Below are 16,267 nucleotides of genomic sequence, written 5' to 3'. Positions count from 1 at the left end.
TCATTAATAAAACACCCTTTTTGGGGCAAAATACACAATATTTCAGGCCTTGCAGCATCTTGACGTTTGAAATTCCTGGGTTATATACTGCTGCCATATTGAGTTATTAAACAAACACCCGTTTGGGCAAAAAAAAGTTTATTTGGCAGCCTTTGCTGCATATGTCATTGTAAGATACACCCTTTATACATTTAGGTTATATTCAGATATTTGAAATACCACCATTTGGTGCACAAATCTTTAATTCAGGCCTACTGTGGGTCAGGCTGTGTGAGATACACCCTTTAAATACAGGGGTTTGATTCAGGTATTTGAAATACAGCCATTTTGGGCAAAGAAATCTTTAATTGAAGCCTACTGTGGGTCAGGCCGTGTGAGATACACCCATTAAATGCAGGGGTTTGATTCAGGTTTTTGAAATACAGCCATTTTGGGCAAACAAATCTTTAATTCAGGCCTACTGTGGGTCAGGCTGTGTGAGATACACCCTTTAAATACAGGGGTTTGATTTAGGTATTTGAAATACAGTCATTTTGGGCAAACAAATCTTTAATTGAGGCCTACTGTGGGTCAGGCCGTGTGAGATACACCCTATAAATACAGGGGTTTGATTCAGGTATTTGAAATACAGCCATTTTGGGCAAAGAAATCTTTAATTGAGGCCTACTGTGGGTCAGGCCGTGTGAGATACACCCTTTAACCACCTCCGGACCGCTGTACGCACAGACGCGTCCTGGAGGTGGTTGTTTCATTCCGAGTGGACGCGCCGGCGCGTCCTCTCGCGAGACGCGAGATTTCGGTCACAGCCGGCCCGCGCATGCGCATCGCGGGCCGGCAAAAGTTCGAGGAAAATTGCATCAGCAACCTGCCAGCCAATGATCGTCGCTGGCAGGTTGCTGATTTTTAAAAAATCGAATCACAAGCCATATAACAGATCATATTAGTAAATATGATCTGTTATATGGCTTCTCTGCTCCTGTGCTGGTCCTTTTCGTCGGTTGGATCCAGCACAGGAGCAGACTGAACTGTGAGTAGCACCAACACTACACCTTAGCCCCAGATCACCCCCCTGCACCCCAATTAACCCTTTGATCACCCCTTTGATCGCCTCTGTCAATCACTAGTGAAAGACAAAAAGTGATCAGTGTAAACTGTTACTTTTTTTTTCCACTAGTATTGGCTGTTAGGTTTTAGGGATAGTTTAGGCCCCTTGGTTAGGTAGTTAGCGTCAGTTAGCGCCCACCCCACCGCACCGCAGTCACTTTTATTCGCTGATTAGCGTATCGCTAATCAGCATTTGTACTTTTATAGTATCTGTAAGTGATCAAAACTGATCACAGTCAGATCTATAATAGTATTAGTGTCACCTTAGCTCGCCCTCCACCCAAAACGCAGTGTTTGCCCGATCAGGCCTGATCGGTCGCCCACACGTGCGTTCACCCACGCCCGCCCCACCGCAGTGACAAAAAATTATTATTTTTTGATCACTGCACATTCACTTTACACGCACTGCGGCGATAAAAAAAATCAGTTTTGATATTTTTTATCAACCGCAGCGGCCTCCGGTACTTCGCTAGCCTCCCCTTTGTAAGACAGGTTTGCTTTTTTTCTTGGGTAGTCTCAGGGAATACCCCTAAATTTAGTAGTCCAAAATGTCAAACAGGGGGTATTCTTCTGAAGAGGCCTACAGGATTCTGACCCAGTCGGATGAGGAATGGGAACCCTCATCTGACGAATCTAGCGGGTCAGAATATGAACCTGTAGAAAGCAGTGGCTCTCTGACCCAAAGTTCGGACGAGGAGGTTGAGGTCCCTGGCAGCACCAGGCGTACCCGGCCCCGTGTCGCTAGACCACAGGTTACGCAGGATCCGCTTCAAGAGCAGCAGAGTGGGGCTGTCGCTGCCGGATCACGTGGTGAGGCATACACCAGCAGCGCAGCCCTTCCTGGACCTAGTACCAGCACTGCCATACAACCTGGTGAAGTAGCGAGCACCAGAAGGGCAGTTGAAGCTGGTACGGTGGCACGTGCAGTAGTTACCCCGTCGCAGCCACCGCGCAGACAGGCCCGTAGAGCCCCTAGAGTCCCTGAGGTGCTGGCAAACCCTGATTGGCAGTCACCAACTTCAGCCGCACCTGTAGTTCCCCCTTTCACCGCCCAGTCTGGAGTTCGGGTTGAGACGGCTCAAATCGGTTCGGCCCTGGGATTTTTTGAGCTGTTCTTGACTGCGGAGCTCTTGGACTTGGTCGTGGCAGAGACAAACCGGTATGCCACACAATTTATAACCGCAAACCCGGGAAGCTATTATGCCCAGCCTTTCCGGTGGAAACCAGTCCAAGTTTCCGAACTTAAAATTTTTCTGGGCCTTCTCCTCAACATGGGCCTGACAAAAAAGCATGAATTGCGGTCATATTGGTCCACGAACCCGATTCATCACATGCCCATGTTCTCTGCTGCTATGTCCAGGACACGATTTGAGGCCATCCTGCGTTTTCTGCATTTTAGCGACAACACCACCTCCCGTCCCAGAGGCCACCCAGCTTTTGACCGGCTCCACAAAATTCGGCCCCTCATAGACCATTTCAACCAGAAATTTGCAGATCTGAGCAAAACATCTGCGTAGACGAGTCCCTAATACATTTTACCGGGCGCCTTGGCTTCAAACAATACATCCCAAGCAAGCGTGCCCGGTATGGGGTCAAATTGTATAAGCTCTGTGAAAGGGCCACAGGCTATACCCACAAATTTCGGATCTATGAGGGAAAAGATCAGACCCTGGAGCCGGTCGGTTGCCCTGACTACCTGGGGAGCAGTGGGAAGACAGTCTGGGACTTGGTGTCACCCTTATTCGGCAAGGGGTACCATCTTTATGTGGACAATTTTTACACAAGTGTGGCCCTCCTTAGGCATTTGTTTCTAGAACGGATTTGCGCCTGTGGCACCGCGCGAACTAGTCGCGTGGGCTTCCCCCAACGGCTTGTAACCACCCGTCTTGCAAGGGGGGAGAGGGCTGCCTTGTGTAACGAAGAACTGCTCGCGGTGAAATGGAGAGACAAGCGTGACGTTTACATGCTCTCCTCCATTCACGCAGACACGACAATCCAAATTGAAAGGGCAACCCGTGTCATTGAAAAGCCCCTCTCAGTCCACGACTATAATGCGCTCATGGGAGGGGTGGACTTCAATGACCAGATGTTGGCTCCCTATTTAGTTTCCCGCAGAACCAGACGTTGGTATAAGAATGTGTCTGTATATTTAATTCAATTGGCGCTGTATAATAGTTTTGTTCTCTACAGTAAGGCTGGGAGAACAGGATCCTTCCTCAAATTCCAGGAAGAGATCATCGAGAACCTCCTTTACCCAGGAGGTTCCGTGGCCCCATCCACCAGTGTAGTTAGCCGTCTACACGAGCAACATTTCCCCAGTGTCGTTGCTGGTACCTCAACCCAACCGCCACCCCGAAAAAAATGTCGTGTCTGTAGCAGGAGTGGAATAAGGCGTGACACCCGCTATTTCTGTCCTGACTGCCCTGACCACCCTGCCCTATGCTTAGGAGAGTGTTTCCGGAAGTACCACACACAGGTACACCTAGCATAGGGATTGCATCTCACAGGACAGGCACACAGGGCTATTAGGGCCCTTTTACTCACAGCTGCTGCAAACCTCTCCTTTCACCTGGGATAAAGTGCATAACGTACTTTGCCACATCTTTGGGCGATTTGCGCTTTGCACATTGTCCCATGGGGAAGGAGAGGTTTGTTCTATAAAGGTAAAAAAAACTAAACAAAAAAAAAATTACCGGTGAGTAAAAAAGTTAAAAAAGTTAAAAAAAAGTTAATATGTTCTGTTCTAAAGTTAATAAAGTTATTGCGTTGCGGCCTGGTTTTTTCTTTTTTGTTTTGTTTTTTTTACCTTTCAGGTGGACCAACCGATCGACTAGCTGCAGCACTGATGTGCATTCGGACAGAAGCATTGCGCTGCTGTCAGATTACACGCAAGTCGGTGTATGCGGCGCTGCAAGACGAGATTTCTCCTCTGCAGTAAAAGATACGTTTGCCGAGGCATATGAGCTGAGGAGGTGGCGGTGTTCATATACTTTGGCAAACACTTTGTATATATATAAAAAAAAAAATCCCGGCAATGATTTATTCATCCACATCGATTGATGTGAATGGAGAAATCGGGTTTGCCAGGGCATACGAGCTAAGTGGGTATGGATGTTGGGCGGAGCTCCTATGTCCTGGCAGACGCCTTTCCCCTCCTTTTTCTTTTTTTGGCAGAGATTTTTTCATCCACATTGATCGATGCGAATGAAGAAATCTGTGCCGTTCATTTTTTTCTTTCAGCCCAGAGGCTGAACGGAAAAAAAAAATCTCATTACCTGTATGCTCAATATAAGGAGAATAGCAGAAACTCCTAATGCTGGGCATACATGTAATGATTGCGGAGACCCTCAAATGCCAGGGCAGTACAAACACCCCACAAATAACACCATTTTGGAAAGAAGACACCCCAAGGTATTCGCTGAGGGGCATATTGAGTCCATGAAAGATTGAAATTTTTGTCCCAAGTTAGCGGAAAGGGAGACTTTGTGAGAACAAAATCAAAAAAAATCAATTTCCGCTAACTTGTGCCAAAATTTTTTTTTTTCTATGAACTCGCCATGCCCCTCATTGAATACCTTGGGGTGTCTTCTTTCCAAAATGGGGTCACATGTGGGGTATTTATACTGCCCTGGCATTTTAGGGGCCCCAAAGCGTGAGAAGAAGTCTGGTATCCAAATGTCTAAAAATGCCCTCCTAAAAGGAATTTGGGCACCTTTGCCCACCTAGGCTGCAAAAAAGTGTCACACATGTGGTATCTCCGTATTCAGGAGAAATTGGGGAATATGTTTTGGGGTGTCATTTTACATATACCCATGTTGGGTGAGATAAATATCTTGGTCAAATGCCAACTTTGTATAAAAAAAGGGGAAAAGTTGTCTTTTGCCAAGATATTTCTCTCACCCAGCATGGGTATATGTAAAATGACACCACAAAACACATTCCCCAACTTCTCCTGAATACGGCGATACCACATGTGTGACACTTTTTTGCAGCCTAGGTGGGCAAAGGGGCCCACATTCCAAAGAGCACCTTTCGGATTTCACAGGTCATTTACCTACTTACCACATATTAGGGCCCCTGGAAAATGCCAGGGCAGTATAACTACCCCACAAGTGACCCCATTTTGGAAAGAAGACACCCCAAGGTATTCCGTGAGGGGCATGGCAAGTTCCTAGAATTTTATATTTTTTGTCACAAGTTAGTGGAAAATGATGATTTTTTTTTTTTAAGTCTCATATTCCACTAACTTGTGACAAAAAATAAAAACTTCCATGAACTCACTATGCCCATCAGCGAATACCTTGGGGTCTCTTCTTTCCAAAATGGGGTCACTTGTGGGGTAGTTATACTGCCCTGGCATTCTAGGGGCCCAAATGTGTGGTAAGGAGTTTGAAATCAAATTCTGTAAAAAATGGCCTGTGAAATCCGAAAGGTGCTCTTTGGAATATGGGCCCCTTTGCCCACCTAGGCTGCAAAAAAGTGTCACACATCTGGTATCTCTGTATTCAGGAGAAGTTGAGGAATGTGTTTTGGGGTGTCTTTTTACATATACTCATGCTGGGTGAGATAAATATCTTGGTCAAATGCCAACTTTGTATAAAAAAAATGGGAAAAGTTGTCTTTTGGCAAGATATTTCTCTCACCCAGCATGGGTATATGTAAAATGACACCCCTAAACACATTCCCCAACTTCTCCTGAGTACGGAGATACCAGATGTGTGACACTTTTTTGCAGCCTAGGTGGGCAAAGGGGCCCATATTCCAAAGAGCACCTTTCGGATTTCACTGGTCAGTTTTTACAGAATTTGATTTCAAACTCCTTACCACACATTTGGGCCCCTAGAATGCCAGGGCAGTATAACTACCCCACAAGTGACCCCATTTTGGAAAGAAGAGACCCCAAGGTATTTCGTGATGGGCATAGTGAGTTCATAGAACTTTTTATTTTTTGTCACAAGTTAGTGGAATATGAGACTTTGTAAGAAAAAAAAAAAAAAATCATCATTTTCCGCTAACTTGTGACAAAAAATAAAAAGTTCTATGAACTCACTATGCCCATCAGTGAATACCTTAGGGTGTGTACTTTCTGAAATGGGGTCATTTGTGGGGTGTTTGTACTGTCTGGGCATTGTAGAACCTCAGGAAACATGACAGGTGCTCAGAAAGTCAGAGCTGCTTCAAAAAGCGGAAATTCACATTTTTGTACCATAGTTTGTAAACGCTATAACTTTTACCCAAACCATTTTTTTTTTACCCAAACATTTTTTTTTTATCAAAGACATGTAGAACAATAAATTTAGAGCAAAATTTATATATGGATCTCGTTTTTTTTGCAAAATTTTACAACTGAAAGTGAAAAATGTCATTTTTTTGCAAAAAAATCATTAAATTTCGATTAATAACAAAAAAAGTAAAAATGTCAGCAGCAATGAAATACCACCAAATGAAAGCTCTATTAGTGAGAAGAAAAGGAGGTAAAATTCATTTGGGTGGTAAGTTGCATGACCGAGCAATAAACGGTGAAAGTAGTGTAGGTCAGAAGTGTAAAAAGTGGCCTGGTCTTTCAGGGTGTTTAAGCACTGGGGGCTGAGGTGGTTAAATGCAGGGGTTTGATTCAGGTTTTTGAAATACAGCCATTTTGGGCAAACAAATCTTTAATTCAGGCCTACTGTGGGTCAGGCTGTGTGAGATACACCCTTTAAATACAGGGGTTTGATTTAGGTATTTGAAATACAGTCATTTTGGGCAAACAAATCTTTAATTGAGGCCTACTGTGGGTCAGGCCGTGTGAGATACACCCTTTACATACAGGGGTTTGATTCAGGTATTTGAAATACAGCCATTTTGGGCAAAGGAATGTTTAATTGAGGCCTACTGTGGGTCAGGCCGTGTGAGATACACCCTTTACATACTGGGGTTTGATTCAGGCATTTGAAATACAGCCATTTTGGGCAAAAATATCTTTAATTGAGGCCTACTGTGGGTCAGGCCGTGTGAGATACACCCTTTACATACTGTCGTTATATTCTACTATTAATTAAACACCCATTTAGGGCAAGATCCTAAATTCGAGAAATATGAGGAGAACGTCAAATAAGGGACGTGGCCCAGGTCGTGGTGCTGCTGGTGGAGCTCCTGTTGCAGGGAGAGAATGTGGTCGATCTGTGCCAGCTACACGCACAAGTGAAAACCCTTCCTCAGGTGCGAGTAGGCGACAGAACCTGCAGTGGTATTTGGTCGGGCCTAATGCGGCTCTATGAATGGTGAGGCCTGAACAAGTACAGGCGATAGTAGATTGGGTTGCTGACAGTGGATCCAGTTCCTTCACATTGTCTCCCACCCAGTCTCCTGCTGAAAGACCACAGTTGACACCTGCAGCCGATGTCCATCAGTCTTTCACCTCACCCCCTTGCAAATCAGCCAAGCAGTCTGAGCTCCAAGTCATACAGCAGTCTCTTCTGCTTTTTGATGACTCTGTTAGCAGGGTTTTCCAGGGCCATCCACCTAGCCCTGCCCCAGAAGTGGAAGAGATTGAGTGCACCGATGCCCAAATACTTATCTTTCAAGATGATTACATGGTAGGACCATCGCAGCACGTCTTGGTTGATGACGAAACACAGGTGCCAACTGCTGGGGCTTTCGAAAGTGTGCAGACCGACAAGAAAGGCAGGGGTCAAGACTGGGTGGAAGATGATGTGGAGGACGATGATAAGCACGAGCTGCAGTGGAGTAGACACCTCAAAAACCAAGAAAGGTCTCTGGCTCCTCCTGCTTCCTCTTCTGCTGCAGTCTTGCCTCTTCATCCACCTCTGGAGTGACAGTGCCACCTGCCACCCCGCAAACAGAGGATCTTCCAGCAACACCAACACCTGGGTCACCAAGCATCTACACAATGTCCCACGGAAGCGTTCAGCTCTCTATCTCCCAAACGCTGGAGAGGAAGAGGAAGTACCCCCTTACCCATCCGCGATCCCTAGCCCTGAATGCCAACATTTCTAAATTACTGGCCTTTGAAATGCTGTCATTCCGTCTGGTGGAGACGGATAGTTTTAAAGGCCTTATGGCCGTGGCTGTTCCACAGTACGTCGTGCCCAGCCGCCACTACTTTTCCAGGAGAGCCATCCCTTCCCTGCACAGCCAAGTAGGGGACAAAATCAGGTGTGCACTGCGCAACGCCATCTGTGGCAAGGTGCACCTCACTATGGATACGTGGACCAGTAAGCACGGTCAGGGCCGTTATATCTCCATAACAGCACACTGGGTAAATGCAGTGGCGGCTGGCCTGAGGCGGATAGCAGTTTGGCGCATGTCCTTCCACCACCGAGGATTGCAGGGCGCTTCAGTTTTCCTCCTGTTGCTTCCTCCACCTACTCTGCTTCCTCATCCTCTACCAGCTCCTCATCCGGTCAGCGTAACACCTTCACCACCAACTTCAGCACAGCCAGGGGTAAACAACAGCAGGCAGTTTTAAAACTTATCTGTTTGGCGGACAAACCCCACACCGCGCAGGAGCTGTGGACGGGCCTTGAACAACAGACCGATGAGTGGTTTGTGCCAGTCAGCCTCAAGCCCGGCCTGGTGGTGTGCGATAATGGGCAAAATCTCGTAGCAGCTCTGGGACTAGCCGGGTTGACGCACATCCCTTGCCTGGCGCATGTGCTGAATTTGGTGGTGCAGAGATTCCTTAAAAATTACCCTGATATGTCAGAGCTGCTGCATAAAGTGTGGGCCGTCTGTGCGTGCTTTCGGCGTTCTCACCCTGCTGCTGCTCGCCTGTCAGCGCTGCAGTGTAACTTCGGCCTTCCCGCTCACCGCCTCATATGCGACGTGCCCACAAGGTGGAACTCTACCTTGCACATGCTGGCCAGACTGTGCGAGCAGCAGCAGGCGATAGTGGAGTTTCAGCTGCAGCACGCACGGGTGAGTCACTCGGCGGAACAGCACCACTTCACCACCAATGACTGGGCCTCCATGCGAGACCTGTGTTCCTTGTTGCGCTGTTTCGAGTACTCCACCAGCATGGCCAGTGCCGATAACGCCGTTCTCAGCTTTACTTTCCCACTTCTATGCCTCCTTGAAAAAACGCTCCTGGCGTTGATGGAAGAGGATGTGGCACAGGTGGAGGAGGAGGAAGAGGGATCATTTCGTAGGGTTTCCGGACAGTCATTCCCAAGTGTCTTCGAGGGTGGGTTCCTGCACCCACAAACCCAAGGTACACAATTGTCCAGCCACGGCACAGTTCTGGAGGATGACGAGGTGGAGGATGAGGAGATGGAGGAGGAGGAACCATGTTCACAGCAGGGTGGCACCCAGACCAGCTCATGGCCATCACTGGTGCGTGGCTGGGGGGATACAGAGGACAAAGACGATACACCTCCCACAGAGGACAGCTTTTCGTTGCCTCTGGGCAGCCTGGCACACATGAGCGATTACATGCTGCAGTGTCTCCGCAACGACCGCCGAGTTGCCCACATTCTAACTTGTGCTGATTACTGGGTGGCCACGCTGCTGGATCCCCGTTACAAGGACAACGTACCGTCCTTAATTCCCTCACTGGAGCGTGATCGTAAGATGCGCGAGTACAAGCGCACGCTGGTAGACGCGCTGCTGGTGGCATTCCCACCTGACAGCAGGGGCACAGTGGAAGCACAAGGCGAAGGCATTTTCTGTGCCATTTTCTACGCACTCTCCTGCTATCCAGAGGATAGGTCATCAGTAAAAAAAAACTCTTGGAAAACCTCTTTAAGACTTGAGATCATTGCCTTGAAAAAACAAGGAAAAGGATACAAAAAAGATATACAGTTGGAAGCATAGTTAGTCCACAGGTTTAAATGCAGTGACCCGGTGGTTCACTGCTAAAAGAGTTAATGCTATAATGCACTGTGGTTCATTGATAAAAAGGCATAATGCTATAGTGCACTGTGGTTCATTGATAAAGGGGTTAATGTATGCTAACTATACATTTTCCATAGTACAAATGGTACTGCATAGCTCAAATTGCTTATGGTGCATCTGTATTTCAAAAGGCTGCATATGGGAAGGAAGTAGTTAACTGGCAGACTTTCGAGGCAGTTTCGGGGTGGTGGGTTGGCCCCACCTTCTTGTTTAGGGAGTTTTTGGCAAAAAAGACAAGAGAGAAGTCATGTGTAGGTGATGTTGTCATGTTGTTAATAAAGTTTAGTGTGAAAAAAAATAACACAAACACGTATTTTTTTACAAAGACACTGAGAGACATGATGGGATGGTGCTACAGTTATTAATGCTGTATGTACTCTATGTTCTTCTCTTCAATTCACTACTATTCACCTGTTAGATACCTGGGCAATTAACTGAAAAACCAGGTCACATGACAAGATACTTGTGAGTGTCACATGACAGCTCACATGACTGATGCTATGTTTAGTCCTATGGATAGATTTTACTGGACTAAAATTGGCTATATCATTGTTTTTCTTTAGGGAGTGGCTACTGCTTGGATAGAATAAAGGTCTGCAAGCAAAATTTTAACTAGATATACACTCACCTAAAGAATTATTAGGAACACCATACTAATACGGTGTTGGACCCCCTTTTGCCTTCAGAACTGCCTTAATTCTACGTGGCATTGATTCAACAAGGTGCTGATAGCATTCTTTAGAAATGTTGGCCCATATTGATAGGATAGCATCTTGCAGTTGATGGAGATTTGAGGGATGCACATCCAGGGCACGAAGCTCCCGTTCCACCACATCCCAAAGATGCTCTAATGGGTTGAGATCTGGTGACTGTGGGGGGCCATTTCAGTACAGTGAACTCATTGTCATGTTCAAGAAACCAATTTGAAATGATTCGAGCTTTGTGACATGGTGCATTATCCTGCTGGAAGTAGCCATCAGAGGATGGATACATGTTCTCATTCTGTTTACTCCAAATTCGGACTCTACCATTTGAATGTCTCAACATAAATCGAGACTCATCAGACCATGCAACATTTTTCCAGTCTTCAACAGTCCAATTTTGGTGAGCTCGTGCAAATTGAAGCCTCTTTTTCCTATTTGTAGTGGAGATGAGTGGTACCCGGTGGGGTCTTCTGCTGTTGTAGCCCATCCGCCTCAAGGTTGTGCGTGTTGTGGCTTCACAAATGCTTTGCTGCATACCTCGGTTGTAACGAGTGGTTATTTCAGTCAACGTTTCTCTTCTATCAGCTTGAATCAGTCGGCCCATTCTCCTCTGACCTCTAGCATCCACAAGGCATTTTTGCCCACAGGAGAGCCGCATACTGGATGTTTTTCCCTTTTCACACCATTCTTTGTAAACCCTAGAAATGGTTGTGCGTGAAAATCCCAGTAACTGAGCAGATTGTGAAATACTCAGACCGGCCCGTCTGGCACCAACAACCATGCCACGCTCAAAATTGCTTAAATCACCTTTCTTTCCCATTCTGACATTCAGTTTGGAGTTCAGGAGATTGTCTTGACCAGGAGCACCCCCCTAAATGCATTGAAGCAACTGCCATGTGATTGGTTGACTAGATAATTGCATTAATGAGAAATACAACAGGTGTTCCTAATAATTCTTTAGGTGAGTGTATATTAGAAAATGATTCTAAATCCTATTCTCTAAATAAATAAATGTAATCATTAAAACCAGAATACCCCTTTAAGAACCAGGCTCCACCTCCCATACTACATTCCCTGGAAGTGGGGAAACATACATTTTTTGTGCACTGACCTTCTATTACATTGTAAGTTTAGGTAATGAGTGTTCATCACCCCCTGTCATAGTCTGTAGTATAATGCCTTTTATAATAGGTCTAAGTTATATCCTATATAATTGATGTAATTACTGACAGCACCCCAGCCGCCATCTTGGAAGTGCGAATGTCTCTACCTCTTTATGTATAATATTATGTTCTTACATTGAATGCAATAAAGATGACTATTTTGCATGTAATTTTGTGCGCTGTTTTTGCGTGAACTATTTTCTTTTGAGAAGAGTAGAATTCAACCTTATTGCATTATTGCATCATGGATCATGTTACAAATACTACTGCTATTACTCAGATTTGCTAAATACACACATTATCATATTGCCAGCTTCATATGCTACATCCGAAGTCGCTTGGTTCAAAACTTTGGATTAATACTGTACGGAGACAGCATTAAAATGTATGTGCTCCGATGAGCTGAAGTAAGTTATTCGCAAAGTTGATTTCGACAGGTACCTTGGAACCGAAAGTGAGCTCAGTTTCAAGTTTTAAAGTGGGTTTCCACTTTAAAACTCAACTTCACGAATAACTAACTTCGGCTCATCAGAGCCCATACATTTTAATACTGCAAGAAGACGGATCTCCGTATGGTATTATTCCGAAGTTTTGAACGAAGCGACTTCAGATGTTGCATCCGAAGCTCGTGTCGCTCATCACTAGTTACCATAACCATAGCAATTGCATGTATATATTTTCATCTATTTACTTTTTTTTTTTTTTGTTACAGGTACGCAAGCGCAGCAAGGCATGTCGTGGTGGGCTGCGGGAGAACGATGAACTGATTGGGATCAATGGGAAACCGTGTGTTGGATTATCACATGCACAATCAATGCAGATGATAGACTCATCAGAAGGCAGTCTCCATCTTCATGTCAAGAGGTAATTAACAAAAAAATGGCTAATACAACATATCTACAGTCTATCTATCTATCTATCTGTTTATCTGTCTGTCTGTCTATCTGTCTATCCATCTGGTACAGGGATGGCCAACCTGCGGCTCTCCAGCTGTTGCAACACTACAACTCCCACCATGCCCTGCTGTAGGCTGTTAGCTGTAGGCAGTGTGGGCATGCTGGGAGTTGTAGTTTAGCAACAGCTGGAGAGCCTCAGGTTGGCCATCCCTGATCTAGTATGTAGTGTATATATAAGCTTGAAGGGGTTGTCCCATCTTGCAAAGTTGCTTTCATTTTGTTCCTTCTAACATAATAATAATCTTACCCTATGTATATTATTTTCGATATGGCCTTCTCTCCCTATTCCTAATTCTTCTTTCCTTTTATTTATTCCTCGTTGTCAGGGGTTACGGCCACCGCAGCAGTACTGCAGCGGTGGCTGCATTTGTGCAGCGTCTTCCGTTCCTTAGGGCTGTTTCACACGAGCGGATGCCGTGCGTGACATCCGCTGCGTGAATGAGAGCCAAGGCCCGCTGCGGACAGAAGAAGCACGGAGCAGTAACATGATTGATAATGATCTTTGCCTCTCTGATCTTTTTACTACAAAATCACGGTGACAACTTTATCTCACTGTGATTTTGTAGTAAAAAGATCACAGAGAGGCACGGAGCTTATCAATCATGTTACTGCTCCGTGTCTCTGCTGTCCGGAACGGGCCTTGGCTCTTATTCACGCAGCAGATGTCACGCACGGCATCCGCTCGTCTGAAACAGCCCTTAAACTGTGCTGCGGTGGCCGGGACCACGGAAGTGCGCATATTGGCGCATATGCGCCATCTCCCAGCCTCCTCTCTTCTGCTCCATAGAAACTAATTAAACAGCTCCTGGGTAATGTTGGGTGCGAATATTCGAATAGCGATTATTAATCTTGAATATCGGCACTTCGAGGATTCGCGAATATTTAGAATATAGTGATATATATTCGTCATTTCGAATATTCGAGATTTTCTTTTCATCAGTAACCTCCCTTCTTGCTTGTGGGCCTATGAGAAGGCTGCAAAGTGTTTGTCTGAGCTTAGTAGCATCCCTAGCAACCAATAGGAAAGTTGCTTACCCCTTACTATATAAGAACCTCCCCAGCAGCCATTTTCTGCAGTTTTATGGAGTTCTGAGAGAGACAGCAGTGTCATTGCTGTGCTCTGTGCTTTGCTGTGTCATTGCATTAGATAGTTAGTTAGTTAGTTAGTTAGTTAGTTAGCTTATATACACTCACCTAAAGAATTATTAGGAACACCTGTTCTATTTCTCATTAATGCAATTATCTAGTCAACCAATCACATGGCAGTTGCTTCAATGCATTTAGGGGTGTGGTCCTGGTCAAGACAATCTCCTGAACTCCAAACTGAATGTCAGAATGGGAAAGAAAGGTGATTTAAGCAACTTTGAGCGTGGCATGGTTGTTGGTGCCAGACGGGCCGGTCTGAGTATTTCACAATCTGCTCAGTTACTGGGATTTTCACGCACAACCATTTCTAGGGTTTACAAAGAATGGTGTGAAAAGGGATAAAACATCCAGTATGCGGCAGTCCTGTGGGCAAAAATGCCTTGTGGATGCTAGAGGTCAGAGGAGAATGGGCCGACTGATTCAAGCTGATAGAAGAGAAACGTTGACTGAAATAACCACTCGTTACAACCAAGGTATGCAGCAAAGCATTTGTGAAGCCACAACACGCACAACCTTGAGGCGGATGGGCTACAACAACAGAAGACCCCACTGGGTACCACTCATCTCCACTACAAATAGGAAAAAGAGGCTACAATTTGCACTACCAGAATTGGACTGTTGAAGACTGGAAAAATGTTGCCTGGTCTGATGAGTCTCGATTTCTGTTGAGACATTCAAATGGTAGAGTCCGAATTTGGCGTAAACAGAATGAGAACATGTATCCATCCTGTGATGGCTACTTCCAGCAGGATAATGCACCATGTCACAAAGCTCGAATCATTTCAAATTGGTTTCTTGAACATGACAATGAGTTTACTGTACTAAAATGGCCCCCACAGTCACCAGATCTCAACCCATTAGAGCATCTTTGGGATGTGGTGGAACGGGAGCTTCGTGCCCTGGATGTGCATCCCTCAAATCTCCATCAACTGCAAGATGCTATCCTATCAATATGGGCCAACATTTCTAAAGAATGCTATCAGCACCTTGTTGAATCAATGCCACGTAGAATTAAGGCAGTTCTGAAGGCAAAAGGGGGTCCAACACCGTATTAGTATGGTGTTCCTAATAATTCTTTAGGTGAGTGTATATAATACAGATAGTTAGTGGGAGATAGTCAGTGTAGGTTAGATCGTGATATAGTGTAGCTGATAGCATATAAAGCTATTGTAATGTTCTGCCGTGCCAACGATTTTCTCCAGTCTCAGAAAACTTCTAGCAGCTTGAAAAATGTAGCCATAGTGACCCACGCCTGTTTTTTGCGCGCATTACGCGAATATTACATTGCTGATTTTTCGCGATCAAGAAAATAATCTTGAATTCGCGAATAGATGACGAATATTCTACCAAATATTCGCAATATATCGCGAATTTGAATATTACCCCTGCACTACTCCTGGGCATCATGGAGCAGCCTAGCAGTTGTGAAGACTAGTGATGAGCGGCAGGGGCTATATTCGAATTCGCGATATTTCATGAATATTTTGGAGAATATTCGTCATATATTTGCGAATTTCGAGAATTTGAGATTATTTTATTGAATGTGAAAAATCGGCAATGTAAAAATAGCGTAATGCAAATTTGTAACGCAAAATACAGGCGTGGGTCACTTTGGCTACATTTTTCAAGCTGGTATAAGTCTCCTGAGACTGGAGAAAATGGTTGGCAAGGCAGAACATTAAAAAAGCTTTATATGCAGATAGAGTCAAGTGCTCCAATAGATTCGCGATTGCGCTAATCGGCAGTGAGTAGAATATTTTTTCACTCTATGTGTAACTTCACATTTTAGCAGGTCTGACTACAGATTACTGATTGGTGCGCTAAGTATTGTTGTGAACTTGACATTGCTTCCTTCTCATTGGCCCACAAGCAAGATGCAGAGAGAAATCATGTGTTCAGATGGAACAAAATGCAGAATATTCGATATAACGAATATATAGCACTATATCCTAAATATTTGCAAATTCTCGAAGTGGCGATATTCGCGATAAAAATTCGCTATTAGAATATTCGTGCTAAACACTAGTGAAGACCTTGTCAGAGTCCTGCGTTGGTGACCCTGATAATAGAAACAGCTAGTAGCTGTATCAGTAGCGCTACCGTACAGGCAAGCACTGCAATGACATCAACAGTGCGCCGCTTGCCTGTACTATCAATCAAATTGTTGGTAACCACCCCCAGAAGAGTCAGGAAGCAGGGTGCTGCAGCTGAGAAAGGTTAGTGAACAGCTCAGATGGGACAACCCCTTTAATTTGATTGAGTGGACATTGACATAGTATAAACTGCTAGTAGTGTGTTT

General features: G+C 45.1%; 1 protein-coding gene across 1 annotated transcript in view; it reads left to right on the top strand.

Annotated features, from left to right (window-relative positions):
* The window catches only part of SYNPO2L (synaptopodin 2 like), a 138,242-nt gene that overhangs the window by 65,813 nt on the left and 56,162 nt on the right, over window positions 1-16,267 (top strand). The window contains exon 2 of the mRNA XM_040435838.1: window positions 12,579-12,730. Coding sequence (XP_040291772.1) covers window positions 12,579-12,730 — 152 coding nt within the window. The remainder of the gene's footprint in view (window positions 1-12,578; window positions 12,731-16,267) is intronic.

Source organism: Bufo bufo, chromosome 6, assembly GCF_905171765.1.
Source record: "Bufo bufo chromosome 6, aBufBuf1.1, whole genome shotgun sequence".
NCBI lineage: Eukaryota > Metazoa > Chordata > Amphibia > Anura > Bufonidae > Bufo > Bufo bufo.
This window is presented reverse-complemented; position numbering and strand designations above follow the sequence as displayed.